Source organism: Ambystoma mexicanum, chromosome 10 (assembly GCF_040938575.1).
Source record: "Ambystoma mexicanum isolate Mex_15411 chromosome 10, UKY_AmexF1_1, whole genome shotgun sequence".
Taxonomy (NCBI): domain Eukaryota; kingdom Metazoa; phylum Chordata; class Amphibia; order Caudata; family Ambystomatidae; genus Ambystoma; species Ambystoma mexicanum.
In genome coordinates, this window is record NC_090932.1 from 622,006,660 (window position 1) to 622,027,760 (window position 21,101).

General features: G+C 43.8%; 1 protein-coding gene across 3 annotated transcripts in view; it reads left to right on the forward strand.

The window, feature by feature from the left end:
- LOC138491599 (ubl carboxyl-terminal hydrolase 18-like) overlaps positions 1 to 21,101 on the forward strand; it is a 1,142,981-nt gene that overhangs the window by 488,572 nt on the left and 633,308 nt on the right. For all 3 annotated transcript variants that reach the window (XM_069618206.1, XM_069618205.1, XM_069618204.1), the window contains exon 4: positions 17,197 to 17,270. In XM_069618206.1, coding sequence (XP_069474307.1) covers positions 17,197 to 17,270 — 74 coding nt within the window. The remainder of the gene's footprint in view (positions 1 to 17,196; positions 17,271 to 21,101) is intronic.

A 21,101-nucleotide genomic window follows, 5' to 3' on the forward strand; every position in this document is an offset into this window, starting at 1 on the left:
ACTGCAATGCCAAAAGTTACCTGAGGTGCCTGACCCTCTCTAGAATCCTACTCTTGCCTGAGAGGAAGTGGTGGTTCAAACTAACCATGAGTTCTTTGAACCTAAAGACCATCCTGGCTGCTAAATCTGCTTTCCGATGGTGGCTCCTCCTGAGAGCTCTTAAATAATGGTCAAATGCAGGGTCCCTCCATAGAAGGAAACGTGTTTTGAATCAGGGGGATCCCCAGGAAACAGGATTTTTTGGAAGATGGGCTTCTGTATTGTGAGCCGCTAGAGTATATTGTTGGAGACCACAAGGGGTTGGTGGTGCCACAATCAGTATGCCCCTTCCTACTACAGCGGCATATGAGGTATTGCCAGCAAGTTACTTCGGTAGAAGACAAAGGAAATGTTGTTTTTTTACTTCTAGTGGCCCAAGATGTGTTTTCAAGTGGAAGCCTCTGATGGAATCGTGCCACTTGCCAATTGTATGGTAAAGGTGGTGCAAAAATCCAGGCCCATTGGTGCCTCAGCCTGTTGTGGGAATGTCTTTCAAATGGGTAAGGGTTGACCCTCCTGTTAGGTAGAAACCTGTGCAGTTCCCTTAGGGACCACTGCAAAAAGTTTAAGACCACAGGAGGTAGCAGTAAACCCAATTGGTAGCAGTCTGCACCACCCAGATTTACCTGGTAGCTGTGGCTGAGCAGTCAGACTTCTCTCAAGAAGAGTTAGGCAGTATACAGAGCATACACAATAAGGCAGGTAAATACAGTAGAACAAGCAAACGCTGACCAGAGCTTTGGTGTAAAAGATATATAATTATGTATTTAAAAACACATCTATAAAAACACGCTGGCACTAATATCAAGCAAGTTCAAAAACACAGTTACTAAAGTATATACACTCCCTTTTGAGAATATTAGACAAGTCTTAAGTAAAGCACCACTTATTTCCAGACAGCGGTGAGCGCTTAACACAGATGGCACTCTAATAATTTGGTTAAAAGGGAGAGAAAGGCAGAGCATAAATTGAAACAGATCCCAACACTTTCAAAAGAACCCAGCAAGAGAGGAAGGCAGAATAAAACCGTGAAGTTAGAGTTCCAGAAGCCAGATCCACTTTAAGAGGATAAGAACGAAATGTGTCCAAGGTTACACGGTTGAAAAGTGCACAAGAGTCTCGAAAAAGGTTCAGAAAGGAGTTGGACCAAAAGAAAGGGACCAGTTAGATGGTCAAGAGACCAGCCCAGTCTAGAAGGTTAAGGATTTACTGTCACCTTGTAGCAATCTATAGAAAGGGAGGCCATGCGGACACAGTACCTTGAAATGGTGAGTACACTCCAGCGGGGGCAGTTGTTCCTGACAGCGGTTGCGAGTCGGTGCTTCGTCCGGCAGAAGAGAAGATCTCGTCGGGGAGAAAAGCAGGAGGTCGTTGTGCTGCCAGGGAAGAAACCAGCCGCAGAGTTTCTCGATTCAAAGGAGTGGTCCTTTTATTCACGGTTCAGTGGTAAGTTGCTCTCCGGTTGCCGGGGTGCTTGGCACGGGCAATTCGACCACTAGACGTCCTGGGAGGCGAAAAGGAAAGCGAACTGGTTGTCCCCACCAGCTCAAGGGGAAGAGACTCTCCGGCAAGAAGATCTCCTCTGTCGTCGGGAAGTCGTGAGACGGTTCAGCAGGGCTCCACCGGTGGTGTCGTCGTTGCAGGTCGGCTTTCAGGTCCTGTGGTGACTTCTGAAGTTCCAGTCCCAACAGCCCTGCTTTTATGCAAGAAACCCCCATTCATTCAGCCTAGCTGTCAATCAAACATGCTAAGTGGTGAGCCGGCCGGCTCACCACTTGGGCCAATCACACAAGAGTGCGACTTGAGTTGCCAAGGCAACTCAGTCCAGGGTACCTAAACCCCCTCCCACACCCCCTGTGGTACCCAGACAGAGTGGCACCACTTTTGGAGGCTTCTGTGGAGAAGCCCGCCAAAAAGTGGAACAAAGGGCTCGACTTGGGTTGGAGTCACAGAAGAGAACACAAACGCCATTTTAGAATCAAGTTCTGCAAAAAATACCAACCGGTGAGTAATATTAAATAAATAATCCGGCAGTATGTTCGAGGCTATAGGAATTAAATAAAGTTGGTAGCCGCGAACAATGGAAAAATCCCATAGAGATATATTCGCGGTCGAATATAAAAAGTAGTATCCACTGCCACCAGCCAAAACTCAATCAGGGGGGACGGAGACGTGCCCCCTCGAATAACAGACCCCGGGGCAATCGAATTGCCCCGACCAGTACGTCCACAATAGGATGGTTTGTACTGGTTTCTGTTCATAATTTGGGACTAGTAAAGCCAATGGTGACTTTACATGCCCTGGGAGACAGTAGTCAGTCCCAGGGTATGGAGTCTATGGTGGGGTGTCACTATGACACCCCTGTGTCACTGCACTGAGGGTGCTGTGTAACACACATAGTAAAAACATATGATACCCTATGGAGTAAACGACCCCATAGCCCATAAAACACATTAACAGTCAAAGGAACCCCTCAAAGCACGTCTAAGAGTGTGGGGAAAAGAGTCTCACTCTTGGCAGGAGAAAAAAACAAACTCCAGAAATCCAGCAAGGCTGCTGGGGGACTCACTAGGTTAGGAAATTCAGCCTAAACAGAGAATTCTCCCTAACACTCGCCCCCCCAGACTAAAGGACAGGAGGATTTAATCCACTCCTGGATGAATCTCATACCTCTAGTCGATGACATACATCCTAGAGAGACCATCAGCATTTTGGTGGTGACACCCTGACTTGTGCTCAATGGTGAAATCAAACCCTTGCAGGCAGATTGACCATCTCAATAGTTTTGGGTTTTCCCCTTTCATTTGCATTAACCATTTCAAGGGTTGGTGGTCAGTCTGAATGACAAAAGTAGAACCATACAAGTATGGCCTAAACTTCTTCAGAGCCCACACAATAGCAAAACACTCTTGTTCAATGGTTGCCCACCTTGTTTCAGGATCCTTCAGCTTTCTACTGATGAAGCAAACGGGGTGCTCCCTACCTTTCCCATCCAGTTGACTGAGGACTGCACCTATTCCTACATTTGACACATCTGTCTGCACAATGAAAGTGTGGTGGTAGTCAGGAGCTCTGAGTACTGGGGCTTGGCAAAGAGCCTTCTTCAGGTTTTCAAAGGCCTGATTGCACTCCTCATTCCACCTTACCTTTTTAGGGAATTTAGGAGAGGAGATGACATTCAGTGGAGAAGCTATGGTCCCATAGTTCTCTATGAAATTCCTGTAGTACCCGGTGAGACCTAAGAAGGCTCTCACCTGGGTCTGAGTAGTAGGTGTTGTCCAATTTTGCACAGCTTCAATCTTACTGAGCAAAGGCCTTATTTCTCCACCTCCTACCTCATGTCCAAGGTCGACCACTTTACTCTGTCCAATCTGGCATTTACTTGCCTTTATAGTCAGATTGGCCTTCCCGAGAGCCTGCAAACCATAGGTCAGGTGGTCCACATGTTCTTCCCAGGTTTGGCTGAAGACTGCAATGTCATCCAAGTATGCCATGCAGAAGTCCTCCATCCCTGTCAGAACCTGATTTACCATCCTTTGAAATGTAGCAGGTGCATTTTTCAATCCAAAAGGCATAACCTTAAACTGGTATAAGCCAACGGGGGTAGAAAATGCAGTTTTCTCCTTGGCATGGTCTCTCAGGGCTATTTGCCAATAGCCTGACGTCAAGTCAAATGTGCTGAGGAACTTGGCTGCACCAAGTCTATCCACCAACTCATCTGTCCTTGGCAAAGGGTGGGCATCAGTCTTGGTGACTGCATTAAGAGCTCTATAGTCCACACAGAATCTAAGTTCCTTAGATCCTGCCTTTGGTACTAACACAACTGGGCTAGACCATGGATTAGTAGAGAGCTCTATTACCCCGAGATCAAGCATCTTGCTGACCTCTCCTTTGATGTGGGTTCTTACATTCTCTGACATCCTGTATCCTCTGCTTTTGACTGGCAGACAGTCACCAGTGAGTATATCATGCTGTCCCCAAGGGGTCAAGCCTGGTGAAAGTGAGAACAGAGAGGCAAACCGATTCAACATAGATCTGCACTCTTCTTGTCGCTCAGGTGTCAGATTTGAAGAGAGATTTACTCCTTCAATCTTTTCGTCCAAAGGTAAGCCTCTGAGGAGATCAGGAAGAGCTTCACTCTCTTCTTCTTCCTCTGATGATGCTAGAAGCAAAGCTCCTACATCAGGTCTGGAGACATACGCTTTTAGTCGGTTGGTGTGGAAGACTGTGGGACCCTCCTTGGGATTGCCCAAGTCCACCAGATAGTTGACCTCTCCAAGTTTACCCACAACTTTGAAGGGTCCCATCCATTTGTCTTGCAAGGCCCTCTGCCTTGTTGGAATCATAACTAGAACTAGCTGGTCTTGAGTAAACTCAACCATGTTAGCCTTTTGATCATGCCAGTGTTTGACCAAAGCTTGACCAGCTTTCAGGTTATCACTAGCTTCTGCCATCATGTGTGACATTCTCCTCCGGAGACCTATCACATAGTCAGTCACTCTGACTGGCTTGGGGGAAGGAGCACTCTCCAACCCCTCCTTAATCAGGGCTAAGGGGCCTCTGACTGAATGGCCATAGAGAAGTTCAAAGGGAGAATAACCTACTCCCTCCTGAGGGACTTCTCTATAAGCAAAGAGAAGGCATGGCAGAAGAAGATCCCACTTTCTTTTAAGGGGGTCCTCTAAAGCACCTATCATGCTCTTCATGGTTCTGTTGAACCTTTCAACCAATCCATTTGTCTGAGGGTGGTATGCGGTTGTGAACTTGTAAGTAACTCCGCAGGTTTTCCACATGGCTTTCATGTAGTGGGACATAAAATGTGACCCCCTGTCAGAGATTACTTCCTTAGGAATCCCAACCCTGGTAAAAATGCCAAGGAGGGCCTTAGCCACAGCCGGAGCTGTAACAGTCCTCATAGGAATTGCCTCAGGATACCTAGTAGCATGGTCTACTACAACAAGTATAAACCTGTTGCCTGAGGAGGTTGGAGGATCAAGGGGACCAACAATGTCAATCCCTACTCTCTCAAATGGGACTCCCACAACTGGGAGAGGCACTAAGGGTGCCACATTCTTGGAGCCAACCGTACCAGAAGTCTTGCAAGTGTGGCAGCTCCTGCAGTACTTATCTACTTCAGCCCCCATATTTGGCCAATAAAAGTAGAGTGAGATCCTTTTGTTAGTATTCTTGAAACTCAAGTGACCAGCCAAAGGAATCGTATGGGCTAACTGCAAGAACTGTTGTCTGTTCTCTTGGGGTACTACAAGTCGTTTGTAGACCTCAGGGGCAGACTCTGTTGGTTCACTGTAGAAGAGGCCATCTTCCCAGTGCAACCTATATATATTAGGCTCTTGCCCTTCAGCCTGAGCATCTGCCTGGTGGCGAAGGCCTTCCAGAGTTGGACATTCTCTCTGTCCCTTACTGAAGTCCTCCCTGTTGGGTCCACCTTCTGCCAGTAAAGACTGCAGCTCAGGATGGTCAACAGGATCCAGATCTCCAATGAGTTCTTGGCCTTCCACTAGCTCTTCCTCAGAGTCTAGTTCTACCACACAGGGCTGTACCACCCTCTCAGCCTCAGCTGGAGGGGGAGTTACAGGTGTAACTTTAGACAACCTCGGGGAAGTCCTTGTTGGCTGCACTGGAGTTTTGACTGGTGGTTTCTTTTTAGAAGTTTTAGGTTTCCCCTTTTCTTCTTGTTGTTTGGATACAGCAGCTGACAGCTCCAGTGGAGTAGGAGTGATCTCTTTCTTCATCATCTCCTTGGGAGTACCCCTCATGGTTCTCTCCCTTGCATGTCAGGTGAGCTTGTGTAACCTTTTACTAGGAGGTCTGGGGGTATGTGACACTACTCCAAGAGTTTTCAAGTCATTACCCAACAGAACCCCTCCTGGCACCTCGCTTTGTATGCTGACAGGTATCTTCACAGTCATGTCATTACACTGGATGAGAACTGGTAATTGGGGAAGCATCTGCACAGGCCCTCCAGCTAACTTGGTGAGGCGTTTGGGTGCCTTAGCAACATCCTCAGCCTGAAAAAACGATTTGTCCACCACAGTTATGCTGGCCCCAGTGTCCCTAATGGCAGGTGTCTCCTGACCATTCACCTGGACACTGTCCTTATAATACTCTTTAGTATTATCTGGGATAGAATTATAGACATCTAAATTATGTTGTTCCCACAAACCCAGAGACACTAAAGAAACACTGGCTGAGACTCCAATGGGTTCATCAGCCAGTAATAGAAAGTTTCCACTTGCCATTTGTATTTCCTCTTCTGGAGCGAAGGCTAAGGAGACAAGCTGGTCCCCTGAAGGTTTACCCTTACATCTGGGATCTCCTTTCACATGGTCAGTAGAGGCACAAACAAAGCATTTACCAAATGCTTTTTGGAATGGTGGCTTTTTCTGACCTCCTTCTGGTTTGGCACCAGAAGGTACACTAGCCTGATTCGGTTTCCCTTGTAGTTTACCCTTATGGTTTTGTTTGGGGCCCTCTTTGGGATTGGAATTATTAGAATTCTCTTTAGAGTCCTTTTTAGGCTGTCTTCCCTCATCCTTCTTCTGAGTAGCCCCAGAATCCTTGTGAGTAGCCCTGTTGGCAACCCACAAGTCAGCAGCCTTAGCTAGCTTCCTGGAAACCAATTCCTTTGAATCAGCCAAGTGCTGTCTGAGCTCAGGAAAGCAGGCATCATAAATTGACTCCAACATTACAAGATTCTTCATTCCTTCATAGGTGTTAACCCTGTAACCCTTAATCCATCGTTCTAAGTTTTTCAAACTTTCACTCACCCAGGTACCATCATGCTTTTTGAGGGTCCTAAACCTCTTAAGGTACTGGGAAGGGGTCTTCCCAAATCTAGCTATCAAAGCTAGTTTCACACATTCCTAATCCTTCTTATCCACCTCCCCCAACTCCATTACCACATCAGTTGCAACAGGGGGAGCCTAGAGAACAACCAAGGAAGTGGCTCAATCCCTGTGATGTCCTGCAGCCCATGATTATATTCAAACATTTTCAACCAATCCAACACATCCAACTTAGGTTCATACATACCCACTAATTCCTTAGGCATCCGGGGTCTTTTGGGACTGGAACTCCTAGAGGAACCAGAAGAGAGAGAAGCAGTTTCCACAGACAACTTTTTCATTTCTAGTTCATGATTAAGCTCTATTTCTCTGAGCTTCAACTCAACTTGCTTCTGCTCAGCTTGGGCATTGGTTCTCCTGAACTCTAACTCTTGGTTTCGTTCAGATTGAGCAATAAAACGTTTGTATTCTAATTCAAGCTTCATTTTTTCAAGTTCAAAATATTCAGGATTACATGTGGGACCTGGTATAGGTCCAGTAGGTACAGTTGGTAAGGCAGACAGAGGTTCAGGGTGGCTAACTGCATTAGGCTCACTTTCTTCTTCTGATTCATTATCAAGATTATCAATACTTTGATTTAGATCAATACCATCACTGTTATCTACATTTGCTGGGGGTGGGGGTGGGGGTGCGGGGTAGATTCCTCTGTACCACCCAGACTTTGATTTTCTAACAATCTTTCTATAAGTTCGATTTTCTTGCCCTTCCCAGAGAGGTTCTGATGTCTACACAATACTTTCAAGCAATCAGCAGTTTTGGCAGACAATGATTCTAGGGTATAACTTCCCGTAGTAGACAGGTTTAGAAAATCAGCTTTTTAGTGCTAAGCTTTGTGGTTAGTTGTCCTAAAGTATCCAAAAGCACACTAAAGTGTATACTCAATACAAATCCCACCGCTGTACACCAGTGCTAGGCAGAAACCTGTGCAGTTCCCTTAGGGACCACTGCAAAACGTTTAAGACCACAGGAGTTAGCAGTAAACCCAATTGGTAGCAGTCTGCACCACCCAGATTTACCTGGTAGCTGTGGCTGAGCAGTCAGACTTCTCTCAAGAAGAGTTAGGCAGTATACAGAGCATACACAATAGGGCAGGTAAATACAGTAGAACAAGCAAACGCTGACCAGAGCTTTGGTGTAAAAGATATATAATTATTTATTTAAAAACCCATCTATAAAAACACGCTGGAACTAATATCAAGCAAGTTCAAAAACACAGTTACTAAAGTATATCACTCCCTTTTGAGAATATTTCACAAGTCTTAAGTAAAGCACCACTTATTTCCAGACAGCGGTGAGCGCTTAACGCAGATGGCACTCTAATCATTTGGTTAAAAGGGAGAGAAAGGCAGAGCATAAATTGAAACAGATCCCAACACTTTCAAAAGAACCCAGCAAGAGAGGAAGGCAGCATAAAACCGTGAAGTTAGAGTTCCAGAAGCCGGATCCACTTTAAGAGGATCCGAACGAAATGTGTCCAAGGTCACACGGTTGAAAAGTGCACAAGAGTCTCGAAAAAGGTTCAGAAAGGAGTTGGACCAAAAGAAAGGGACCAGTTAGATGGTCAAGAGACCAGCCCAGTCTAGAAGTTTAAGGATTTACTGTCACCTTGTAGCAATCTATAGAAAGGGAGGCCAGGCGGACACAGTACCTTGAAAGGGTGAGAACACTCCAGCGGGGGCAGTTGTTCCTGGCAGCGGTTGCGAGTCAGTGCTTCGTCCGGCAGAAGAGAAGATCTCGTCGGGGAGAATCTTTTTCACAGGTGGTACAGGCTGGTGGCCTATCGTTCCTTTACATGGTGGCTTCACGGGAGGCTTGGACACCGCGTTCGAAGAGTAATACCCGCCTGTGCCGTTCGTGCCATAAGAGAAACTTTCCCAAGTGACAGCGGTCAGTACAGGGGATTTTCTCTCGTTGTGCTTCAACCTGACCTGTACAATGTGTAAAGTCTTGTATTTTTGTGTCATCAAAAAAGGATGTAAAATAAAACACCACATATATTTTAACAACGGTTGTTTCGATTTTTTAAATGAATCAAGTGTGTCTCCATTCAAGGATGGATGTCAGACATCTGTGCTCCGAATGGGTGAAGGTCAGGTCGCTGTGAATTAGGGTGGTCACTATCTAAGCTAACATAATATATTCTCAATAATGCATGCACTAAATAACACTTGTTCAAAGTCTTTCAGTCGGTTATGTCTTTATAAAAGTCACACATATATCTATACTATGAATTAACATTGGATTATACAGGCCTTAGGTTAAGGGTCTTGACCACTATAATACACTGTTTGAAGTGTGGGTCTGTGCTCACAAGAATCTCCGGTATGTGGCATTTGTTATTGATAGGCAATGATATACTGCAGTAGGGGTCTAATGTTAGTTGGGGATCTTCTAGGTGGGCATCATGGCATGGTCAGTGGTCTGGCACATGAAGAGAATACCTTGCAGGGACACAGGGTCAGAATGGCAGTAAGTTTCCACTGGCGAGGGTGCGTGGGCAAGGACACGTTTGTGGAGATGAACGAGCTATGTGCTTAGTTCAGGCTGGTTCACATGCAGGACAGTGATCTCAGAGGAAGAGTGATGTGTTACATTTATTAGCTGTTGCAAATACCTCCTGGAGTTTTCCAATCTGAGTGGGAACGAGGGTGGGGGCCATGTGCTCTGCGCAGTGAGGCGTGGTCACCAAGATGGAGTGGAAAGGGGGTACAAAAATGGATGCCCCGTGTCCTGCTCAGTGGTCCCATCTACGCGAATGTCAACCAAAGTTAACATTACATAAGGGCAAGGGGCGAACCCACTACTGGAGGCACTTGGTCCGAGTTTCTACTGAGAAGTAAAGGATGAGAGGGACCTGATGGCCCCTCGATCCCACACACTTGCCTGCACGCCCACCGGCCCATCCATCCCACCCCCCTCTATCAAAGGCGGTTCGCACCCGGGGATGAGCGCTGGCATGGGGTGCTGTCACGGGCGCAAACGGCCAAGGTGCAAAACAGCATGTACACTTCAAAAGGTATCCCACGCCCAGAGGCCATCGCTCACATGGCCTCCTCAGACCCAGTGTCTCCAGGCAGGCCTCCCCTGAGGCAGGCTGCCCCCCAGGCAAACCACATAATACCACGACATACACACGTCATTCATTCACAAACACACCCCTGTTTCTAATACTTTTTAAACCACTTGATATGTCTCATGAGAACATCTTTGTGCTTTGCAAGTCAACTCCTGAACCTTCTACCTGAGAAGCACTGAGATCTATGCTAATCTGCTCGTCGTCGTGCTATCTGTGACCGCTTCGAGCAAACTCATCAGTGTGCTACCTGTGGCCATCTACCTGTTCTCCTGCAACATACTGCTCAGCCTGCTGAATCCAACTGTTTGTTGGTCAAGGTAAGGCCATGTATCCTAGTCATATTTCGGTCATTTTTACATTTCTATCTATTTGCGATTACAGTACCCAATAGTGCTATGGTCATTGGTCTCATTGCTATTGACTTGAGTTTCAATTGTTATGCTATCAATAGATCTATTTATTTTCATCTGTGTCAATTGTCATCGAATTGCATCCTTCGGGGTTCCAGTCTATAATGTAAGCATGTTTCCTTCTCGTGCAAGACAGAACATCCAAGGGGCGAGTCACATCTTCAGAGTTTAGTCACATCATTTAAATAATTTCTGTAACTTATGCAAATACTAAGCCACACATGATGAACTGGTATAGTTCCGGCGACCAAAACAAACCTTGGATTGAACATGGTATGGTTCATTTACTTTTTTATGACATTTTTATTCATCAAGGTTTTATAATAATCTAGATATTTACTTTTCAGAATTTTCAACAATGCCTGCCTGTTCGATTAGCGATTGCCCTTAGAAGACCCATGCTAAATCTGAAGGCACTACAATGCATGTATTCCCTTAAATTGTTGATCGAATAAGAGAATGGGTCAGACATTGCGGATATCCACCGGAAGAGCTTGAAAGTAGAGTCCAGCAAGTCTTTGAGGACAAGAGTGGTGATCGATACCGCATCTGCAGCCGGCACTTTTCCTCGAACATGTACGCCACATCTTGGGTAACAAAGAAGAATAAACGGCGAACGACACAAAATTGCTCGCAAACGCTATTCCAACTCTATTCGTCTACATTCCGCCACTGGTAAGTCAAGTGTCCAGATTTAGCTTTAGGCCTTGCGGTAGTGTGTAGGTAGCCGAATGGATTAATTGATATTTTAGGTGTTGTGTCCCTTGTAATACTTTTGATATTGATATGAGTGTAGGGCTTTTTGAATAATGACATTTATCAATAAATTATTTTTCAATTTTATAACCCCCAAAGGAAATCTATTTATGGGCACAGGGAACTGTGCTATATTGCACATTTTCAATAGCATTATTCTCAAGTATTCTGTCGGTTTACAATGCAATTCTTTAATATTTGCATTTCATTATCAAACAATAATTTACCTTTACAACTGCTTGACTATCCACTGAATCTGAAGCAAGAACATTCTACATCCGTGACGTGCCCACAGTTATCAACCACTTCTAGCGCGTATCAGGTAATCATACCTGTCTATTCCGCTACAGACTTGTTTTATGCATGTCAAGTAATAGTTTTTATGTATCGTGTGATTATTTTACCAATTGTTTGGTTAGTGCTTTCCAATTGATATGCACCTTAGTTGTCGTCCCCTGGTGTTTGTTTTCAGTTATAATTCGTGTTATCCATACTAATGCAAGTACTGTCTTTCAGGGAGATGCTGAAGCGTCCACCACATTGACAACAGCCCTAGATGTTCTTCAGCAGCACGAGGTATGGATACTGACAGCTCCATCGACCGTGATCATCAGGACTGGAACACTTGTCGTTTGATTGTTCTACACCATGTTTCATTTGTGGTTAGCCATTGATATGTACCTGTGCGGTCGACCCCAAGTGTGTGTTGTGTTTTCAATATTGTAATCCTTACTAATGCAAATACTATGTTTCAGGCAGTTGTTGAAGCGTCAACCCACGGACTTGATGCAGAGCCTGACATTCAAGTAATTCCAGGGGAAGTGGAAGCGGGACCATGCGGATACGAATCGTCGCAACAGCTTTCGGAAGTGCGCACCACATTTACAACATCCATAGATATTCTTCAGCAGCACAAGGTATGGATACTGACAGCTCCATCGAGCGTGATCATATAACGTGATTCCATTTGCTATACTTTCTTCCCTATTAACTCAAGTACTGTGTTTCAGGGAGACGATGGAGCTTCCACTACAATCACAAGATCCCATTTAGATGATGCAAATGTAAAGAAATCGGAGAAATAAGTCGATTAAATCTGATCATATTTAAATATTCCTTGATTCTTTTAGACAATGCATCATTTGTTTTTATCTCTTTATATGTACCTGTGCCGTCGACCTGAAGTGTGTGTTATGTTTACAATATTGAAAACCATACTAACGCAAGTACTGTGTTTCAGGGAGTTGCTGATGCCTCCTCTCCAATACAATCATTCATGGCAGTCCATGCAGAGCCAGAGGTATGGATACTGACAGTTCCATAGAACTAGGTCATCAGAGTTCGAATACTTGTCGTTTGATTGTTCTACACAATGTTTAATTCGTGTTGAGCTATTGAGATTTACCTGTGTGTTCGTCCTCACGTGTGTTTTATGATATCAATATTGTGATACGTAGTAATGAAAGTACTATGTTTCAGGGAGCCGATGGAGCCTCATTCCGTGCTGTCTATGCGGATACAGAAAATATAGTTGTTGCAGCGCAAGAGGAAGGGAAGAGATGCGGAAACGAATCGGAGCTACAGCGTGCAGATGTTGAAGGTCGAGTCAAGAAAGTTGCAAAGAAAAGAAACAAAAATAAGGTTATTTACAAACAGTTCATAACTTTAGACTTTCTTTGTGCTGGGCACTATTTTATGTTTTTTCCAGTCAATTGTACTATACTTTATCTTGTGTTTAAACTGAACATCCCTTTTCCAATCTGTCCTCTAGTTACCCGTGGGGGTACGAACTATACATACACAGTCAGTGAAGCGAATGAGAGATGTTGCTTGCCAGACCATTTACACTATGGAGTAACTATTAATTCAGACGCCGCGTGTTGAGACTAGAGATGCTCATATCCAATGGCCAGAACATGAAATGAATGTGTCCGGAGAATCCAGTAAAGTTGTAGTGGACCATTGCTACAAAGCGACTGCACCACCACAAGAAGATGATACTGAATGTATTGAGGATGGCTCGGAAGTAGTCGCAGATCAATTCACACAATCTACACCCGCCAGAAAATTGCCACCAAAAAAGCTGTCGACATTGTTTTGTTCTCCCATCAATGTTGAAGTAACAGATGTTGAAATGACAGAGAATGAACCAGCAGCAGCATTCACCGACGCATCAGAACCTGATATTGGCGATCTTTCTTTCAATCCTGCTGATATGTCCTCAACGATGCAGTCCGAAACAAGTTTGATGCCGGATGACAGTCTAATGAAAGAGGGCAAATACATAGTATTCGACAGTAGTTTGATAGATATTATAAGTATGCTGAAATGTGGGCATTCCGTCAGAGGGAAAGTATGTGAGAAGCCATTGATTCATGTGACTCGTCAAAAACAAGGCAGTAACGTCAAAATACATGCCGCCTGTAGATTAAATCACACGTTCTCATGGTCTGCACAACCGATGCTGGGGAAACTGCCAGCAGGCAATCTACTATGTGCAGCTGCATCACTTTTTAGTGGTTCCAGTTTTAGAAAGTTAGAGTCTTTCTTTCAGTTTGTGGGACTTCATTTAATTTCTAAAACGCAGTACTACAAATACCAACATGATTATCTGTTTCCGGCCATTAGTGATGCTTGGAAAATTGAACAAATGTCTCTAGCAAGTACATTTGAAGGGAAACGATTCAGGCTAGCCGGCGATGAACAGTGCGACAGCCCTGGATTTTCTGTCAAGACCTGCACCTACCACTTTCAGGACATGGATAGTAAGAATATTGTGAGTTCGGTGGTCGTGCAGGTAATACAATGTACATCCTCAGTGGCCATGGAGAAACTAGGATTTATAAAATCAGTGGAATATCTACAATCGAGGGGAATGCACATCGACCTCATAGCCATGGACAGACATGTTTCAATTGCCAAGACAATGAGAGAGCAGTTCCCACATATTAAACATCAATTTGATGTATGGCATCTTGCTAAATCAATCAATAAGAAAATCTAGGCTGCAGGGGAAAAAAAAGGTTTGGAAAGTATTTCACAGTGGTCTCAGTCTATCAGCAACCATTTTGGTGGAGCTCCAAAACTTGTGAAGGGTCAGTGGAAATACTACTTGAAAAATGGCGGTCACTGATGCACCATTGTACCAACGTTCACCGCTGGTCAGAAAACCTACATTTCCACCAATGTGAACATGGCCCTTTGTCCCCAGAGAAAGCAAGGAAGAAGAAGTGGTTGATTCCATCTTCACCGACACACAAAGCCATTGGAGAAGATTGTTTTCGATAAAACTCTATCAAGAGATTTGAGGGGACTGACAGAATTCTGTCACACAGGAGGTTTGGAGGTGTTCCACAATATGTGCCTAAAGTACAGGCCAAAGCGCTTGCATTTCAGCATACATGGCATGAAACATAGGACTCTACTTGCGGTCTTGGCCCATAACGAGAATCTCTGCCGTGAACAATCTAGGACTACGGGTAATGTAAGGATGCCTCACTACACTAAGGTGATTTCTAAAAGAAGTAAGCAATGGGTGATCAAACCAGTCTATGTGGAAATGGAGTTCGACTTTGTAAAAAGCCTTATTGTTGCTGTACTCGAAAAGCACAGATATGGAATTTTGAACGTTTCTGTGCAGAGCACTGATGCATTGCCACCAAACATTGCCACTGTGCCATGTCCACCCAAAGCAGAGCTGGTTGTGAAGTACAAATCCCGGTTTAAATAATTGTAATATGATTGTCTTTTTGTAAATAAATGTTATTGTACAGTGTACATACAAAATATGCTAACCCTAACCCCTCCCTTCACCATCCTGGGTGACGAACAACCTGGGTGTCATCTTTGACTTCTCTCTCTATTCACCTCATATCGCTGACCTTGTCAATATGTGTATGCATATATTTTTGTTGCTGTAACTAAGTTTCGCAATCTCAAAGTAAATGCTGCGCACTGTTAACCGTGGGGAGGCTTGCGTATTGCAAATAATAAAACAAACAAACAATAAATCTCACTTTCAACTCAACTCCTCGGGTACGTTATACTTTCCCTGACCTTCCCCCAAAAAGTCAATGTCTCCATAGTTATGGTTCTCTAGGGCTGCAAAGCTCACGGACAACGAGGACAAAATTGGGGACCTCAGAACGCGCCAAGCGAGCCGTTGCAGAAGGGAGAGAAGCCAGTTCGCATTTACACATTGAGGCCTAGTACATAGATGGATTTGAAAATTCAAGTTCTCAAAGATGGCTTTACACGGGATGTTTCAAAGTAAGAATGTATGCTCATTTAGAGTGAAGGTCAGCGACTTTGATTTTCAGCTGGCGGCCTGAAGAGGCCCACAACTCGCACTGGCAGTATAAGGTTCTATTGTTTTTTTACCTTGAGAGACATGGACCATGCCGAAAGGATTTAATTTGAAAGAGGGGTGCAATAACGTAAAAGACGATAAGGCAGAAAATTCTGAAACTAGACCGACTTTCATGTTAGTTCAGTATACGAAAAATCGTTGTCAAGAGCACAGTGGGATATACGGACTGCATTACGCAGAGACACAATGGAAATTGCAAATATAATGTAAGTAACTCTTTAGACGCTTTTATAACGGAATGAAGAATTAATGAATGGATTAATGAATGAAGAGCAGGTAAAACGTTTGTGGGATCGTCTTTGTACCGGGCACATGGGCATGCAGGTCCACATTCCACACGCATGTAGACAACAGTCGTTTCTCATTGTGTGTTAACCTCGATTTATTTCATTAGTTTTCGCATTCATTTTAGAGCCGAACTACTCCATTGCACTATCCTTGAAAGTTAATAGTTTCAGATTGGCCGTAATAAATAAAATGAATAATATTAATAAAGATCGGCTGGCGAGACTAATTATAATTTTTATGTTTTCAAAACAGGTATATCCTACCCTACTGCTACTGCCACCAGTTTCAGACCCCGGCAGATGGTTTTTTCAACCGCCAGCTGCAGCTTATCGTAAACAACTGCACCACTTTGACGATTTTATGGGACGATCGCCAAGGGCCCATATGCACTTACACTGTACTAGTGACTAGAAGCAACATATCAACCTTTACGCTGGCCTAGTGCCTAGTTGATGGAACCGCCTTGCGGTTCACCGTGCGACCAAAGTGCTTCTTTTAACGAAAACCAACATCCTGTGTACCATAAAGTAACAGCGTGTGACTCACGATAAAACGGAACAGGATTTGCGGATAGAGAGAAAAGAAAAAAAATGACATTCCGATTTAATATGCCAATTGCTGAATATTCTATAAACATTTAATGTTAAATAAATGTACTTTACCAAATGTACCATGTTGCTGTTTGATTTGAAAGTACAGTTTCATATTCCGAATTGTGGCGCGCTGTGTTGTGAGTTGATCTGTGTTAGTTTCCGTGTTCTGTGTGAAGTCGCGTAGAAGACGACTGGGCGCATTTGCCCACGCAGCACAGTAACATCACAGAGAGAGGTGGGGAATATGAATGTTTTGATAATGTCAGGCTCAGGGGCGAGGGATATGATTTAGTGCCGCAAAAGCAGGTCAGCCAGGGCGATGCGGCAATTGATAGGATTATCACAAAATGGCGGCGCCCTACTGCCTGTTTTCGCGTGCGTTTAATGGACGAAAACTCGTGTAAGGTCCATAGGAACTTTTTCTAAAATCGAGCGACTTAGGCTTAAAAACACATGTCTGACCCGTAGGGACAATACACATTTTTGACCGAACCATTCCTTTAATGCTTAGGCATGTTGCCAGTGAGAAGATGACCTAACTTGATATACAACCTCTGCAAGTGCACAAAGTTGGTCTCTCTGACGCCTATACCAATAGTGGTTCTGAGAAACCCTTGCAGCAGAACTTGTTTTACTTATCCTGAAAATGTACATTTCTGATAAAGATTAAAAACACTGAAAAATGAACAGTTTTTCTGAAGAAATGGACTATTAAATTGATGTAACATCATTTGTTGCTGCAGAAACATCTGCTCACTTTTACACTATTGACGTTTTATATTTTTGATCTTTTCTTCAGGTAAGCAGCAGGATGTAGAGGAGCACTTCAGAATCCTGATAAGCAACATACCTGAAGACATGAGAGTTCGGGAGGTAAGTTGAAACCTTGCAGCGAGATAAGAGTGAGGACATGTTTTCTTTCTTGGGTTTCTTGGTTTGGTACCATTATTGAGAGATACAGGTTCCACCTTAAGGAGTTTTATTAGCAAACATAATGTCCTATGCCCCCTGAATTCCTGCTATATCAACTTAACTCTACAAAAAAAGTACTTCTTAGTTCCAGTGTTCCCCCAACATGCAACTAATTACCATTAGAGCTTACAGTGCCGGGAGGCACCTCTTTATAATTGGGCATACAAAACTAGCAGCTTTCCAAACAGTTACTGTGGCAGAGCACCATTAAAGTATTTCCCCATAAGAGGGCAGAATATTATGCTTTGTGTATTTCTTATTTTTGTTACAAAGGTTTTACTGCCTAGATAAATAAATACGTCTGTAGAACTATTGTTGTATTCCCTAAAGAAATAGTTCCCGTTCTGTACCAATTTCAATATGAGAACATATTTTCACAATTCACTGTGTTTTTCTTCAATACTTCTTTTTTGTGCTTAGACCTCATATGTGCAACCTGGGAGGCCTGTTTGAGATCTGACTCTAGAGAGCACAATAAACAGACATATTTGCACCCTCTGCTCCTCTTAGTCTTCTTTCACACATTCATGACACCTTTTGAAAGTGGAACATTTCCGTTGGTGCCCCACATAGGAGAACTTCAGGTTGATTATCATAGGTAGGCTCCAAATTCCAAACAGGTAGCCCATAACAGCACCAGTAATTATCCAATATGTATGAAGGGGCGATAGCACTGACACATGGCCTTCCCCTCTCAGCACCATGCCTTAATGCTTTTCACTGCTCTGCTGGGAAAGATAAAGGACTCTTGGGGTCCTCATGCGAACCTCACCCTTTAATTGCTATTTTATCTTCTTTTTATATAGTGCCTTCTCCCATATGTTATGACATTGAAGCTCTTTGGGTGGTAGACCCTTCTGGCAATTGCAGTGGAGTATGAGGAATAAATAATCACAGCAGCGCAAGCAGTAGAGGTACTTCAGAGGAGGTCTGGTGTAGATAGTTTGAAGGGTTGATAGCAGAGGATATATATTTCTTACCTGCAGAGGATGGAGCTGGGAAGCTGGAAAAGGCCAGAAAGGCAATGTGCAAAGCTCAACCAAATGTGACCATGAGCCTCGTCTGTATTATATAGGGCACAGTGAAATACAGGAAAGGAAGAAGTGTTGGGGTCAATGTCAAGGTTTGAGAAATATTTATTGTATGAATGGAACATACCCCAGGTCTTATTATATGCAACATAGCAGGCCTGAGATTATGTGCATTTACTGTTTAAGGTGTGGCACCACAAGGAGAATGCTGGCATGGGTGAAAGAACCCCGGGACCACTGACAGCAGCTTATGACTTAATAGTGCCCCTCATGCTGCAAGCATGCACACAAGTAGTATGCTGATGGAAAGCAGATTAAGGACGTTGAAAACATATTTGATGCTGGAGAAACAAAGGAGTCTAGGATCACTGCCCCCTAAAGGGTAAGGATCTCCTAGAATTACAGAGAGAGAGATTGCTAGAGGAGAGCAAAGGATAGCCAATGGAGTCTTCTTACCTGCAGTCTGGTGCATTAGTATCCTTCCACTTGTTCTAGAGTGGACCAAACCAAGGGAGGACAGAGTCAAGGATCAAGCAAGGTGGCGTAGGAAGAGGTCAGGCTCTGCAATAGACTACTGTTGTCTTCCTGGGCCTTAGCAAAATGTGCAGTAGGGCCAGTCCAGGCGAAGCATCCTAGTCGTGGATATGCTGAGATGGATTTTTCTGTGGGTGAGTCAACTCTGGAGAATAGTACTGATTCGATGCTTGTCTAGTCTCCGACCTGGATGTGCTCAGATGTTAGGCCTGTAGTGAGTGACCTTCTCTTGAATGAATTCTGGTCTTTTACGGTGCAATGCACATTGGGTTATACACATCGCTCTGACAGTGATTTGCTGAGCAATCAGCAGAAAATGGAGTACATGAAGTGCGGGAGATATGTGCTCTCTTGGCCCTAAGCGTTAAAGCAGTCTTGCTGCAGTGTTTTGGATTTGCTCAAATTTGGTCAGAAGAATTGAGGGATTTCTGAGGATCAAAGCAGTGGCATAGCCTACACAAGATAAAATGATTGCAGTAACTCCTGACACACTGTGGGGGAAGTAATAAAGAGGAAATGAACAAACAAACAAAATGCATTTTAGGACATGGATGTGATGAAAGATGTTTTTCATGGTTTATTTGATGTGGGATGTCATGGAAAGTTTGGAATCCATGAGGACACCAAGGATTTTCACTTTATTAGAAGGGGCAGAGGGGAGTCTTGGCGATGGAGGTGAAGGAGTCTGTAAGGGAACAGTGATGTCTTTCAACAAAGAAAGATTTCTGTTTTGCTTGGGTTGAGGAAGAGGTGATTCGAAGTCATTCAGAGGTCAAACCTCACAGAGGCAAGATCAGGTGAGGGTGAAGAAAGTTCACAGTGGATTTTGAGGATGATTTGTGCATTGCTGGTGTAGTTGTAGCAGGTGGGACGGAGGAAGTGACTAAGGGCTGGCAAGGACTGAGATAGAGGTTAAAGAGCCGGGGAAGGATTTGGTCCTTGAGACAGTCCATGCAGAATAGGGTGGCCGGATGAAATGAAGGGAGGCATGAATACAATTTGTGAACTGTTGTAGAGGAACCCATAGATCTAGTTGAAGGCTTGATCATGAAAGCCCATGTTCTGTAGCCTGTCAGTGGGGATGAAGAGGTCGAGCAGGATTAGAGTGGCAGTCACGTCTGCTTGTCTTTTGAGGTCCCTCCAGATGTAGACTAAGCAAGATTCTGTCCATCGTAAATGTCTGAAGCCGGACTGCGCAAAATCCACTGTGTTGTTGAATTCAGAAAAAAGGCATAGTTGAGAATATGCTACCCACTCTGCTAGTTTGGCTAGGTATCAGTTGTTAGAAATATATATATAGATCGATTCATTTGGGTCATTGGAGTGAGGAACAGCCATCTTTGTGTGCTGAGGATTGGTGACTGAGAATGTTCAACGGCACCGACATGAAACTAATAATCCCATTGACGTCTCTGCTAGCTGTGATTGAAAGCAAGTTAAAAATACATACTGAGTCCGAACTGACTTTTGAATAAAGGGATAAGGGAAAAAGATGGTTCACCAATTACCTGGGTGCTGTAAGGCTGTGTGATGAGATGTGAGTAACGTTTTGTAATATTTTAAAGGTTTGTATTGAAACTAATCAAATAAAAAATAAATATATATATATATATATATACACTGAAAAAACATTGTTAAATGGACATAATGGTTAAGTCGCACTAATAAAAACCTATGAAATTTACTGAAAAAACGTTGTAAAGGGACGTTATGGTTACAAGTAAAACCGAAAAATCTCAGAAATTTCCAGTTATGGTAAGCTAAGCAACCATAACTCGCGTCACCACCGTGCACTGCTAAGACTAACACCCAGGACCTCAAATGTCGTTGATGACATCACATATCTGGGCCACTTGTTTTTGTTCACTGGCATATGGAGGCCGTGTGGTTTTGTTCACTACCAGTCAGAATATTAAAATTCGAAAGGTGCTATATATATCTAGACGTTAACCTAGTCGTATGTTCCTAAAGTACTTTCCTTAGAGTTTGGTCTCAGCACATGATGCACATACATGGGGCAATAAGCAGGCCTCAAAAACACAATTTATTTTTATACATGAAGATAAACTTTAATGTCATTAATATTTTCTGGTGATGCTGTTTCTTTCTTCCTTAATTTAGTTTCCCTGTATGTTCCTCTGATTTGTATGCATTGTGGGTCTTCATA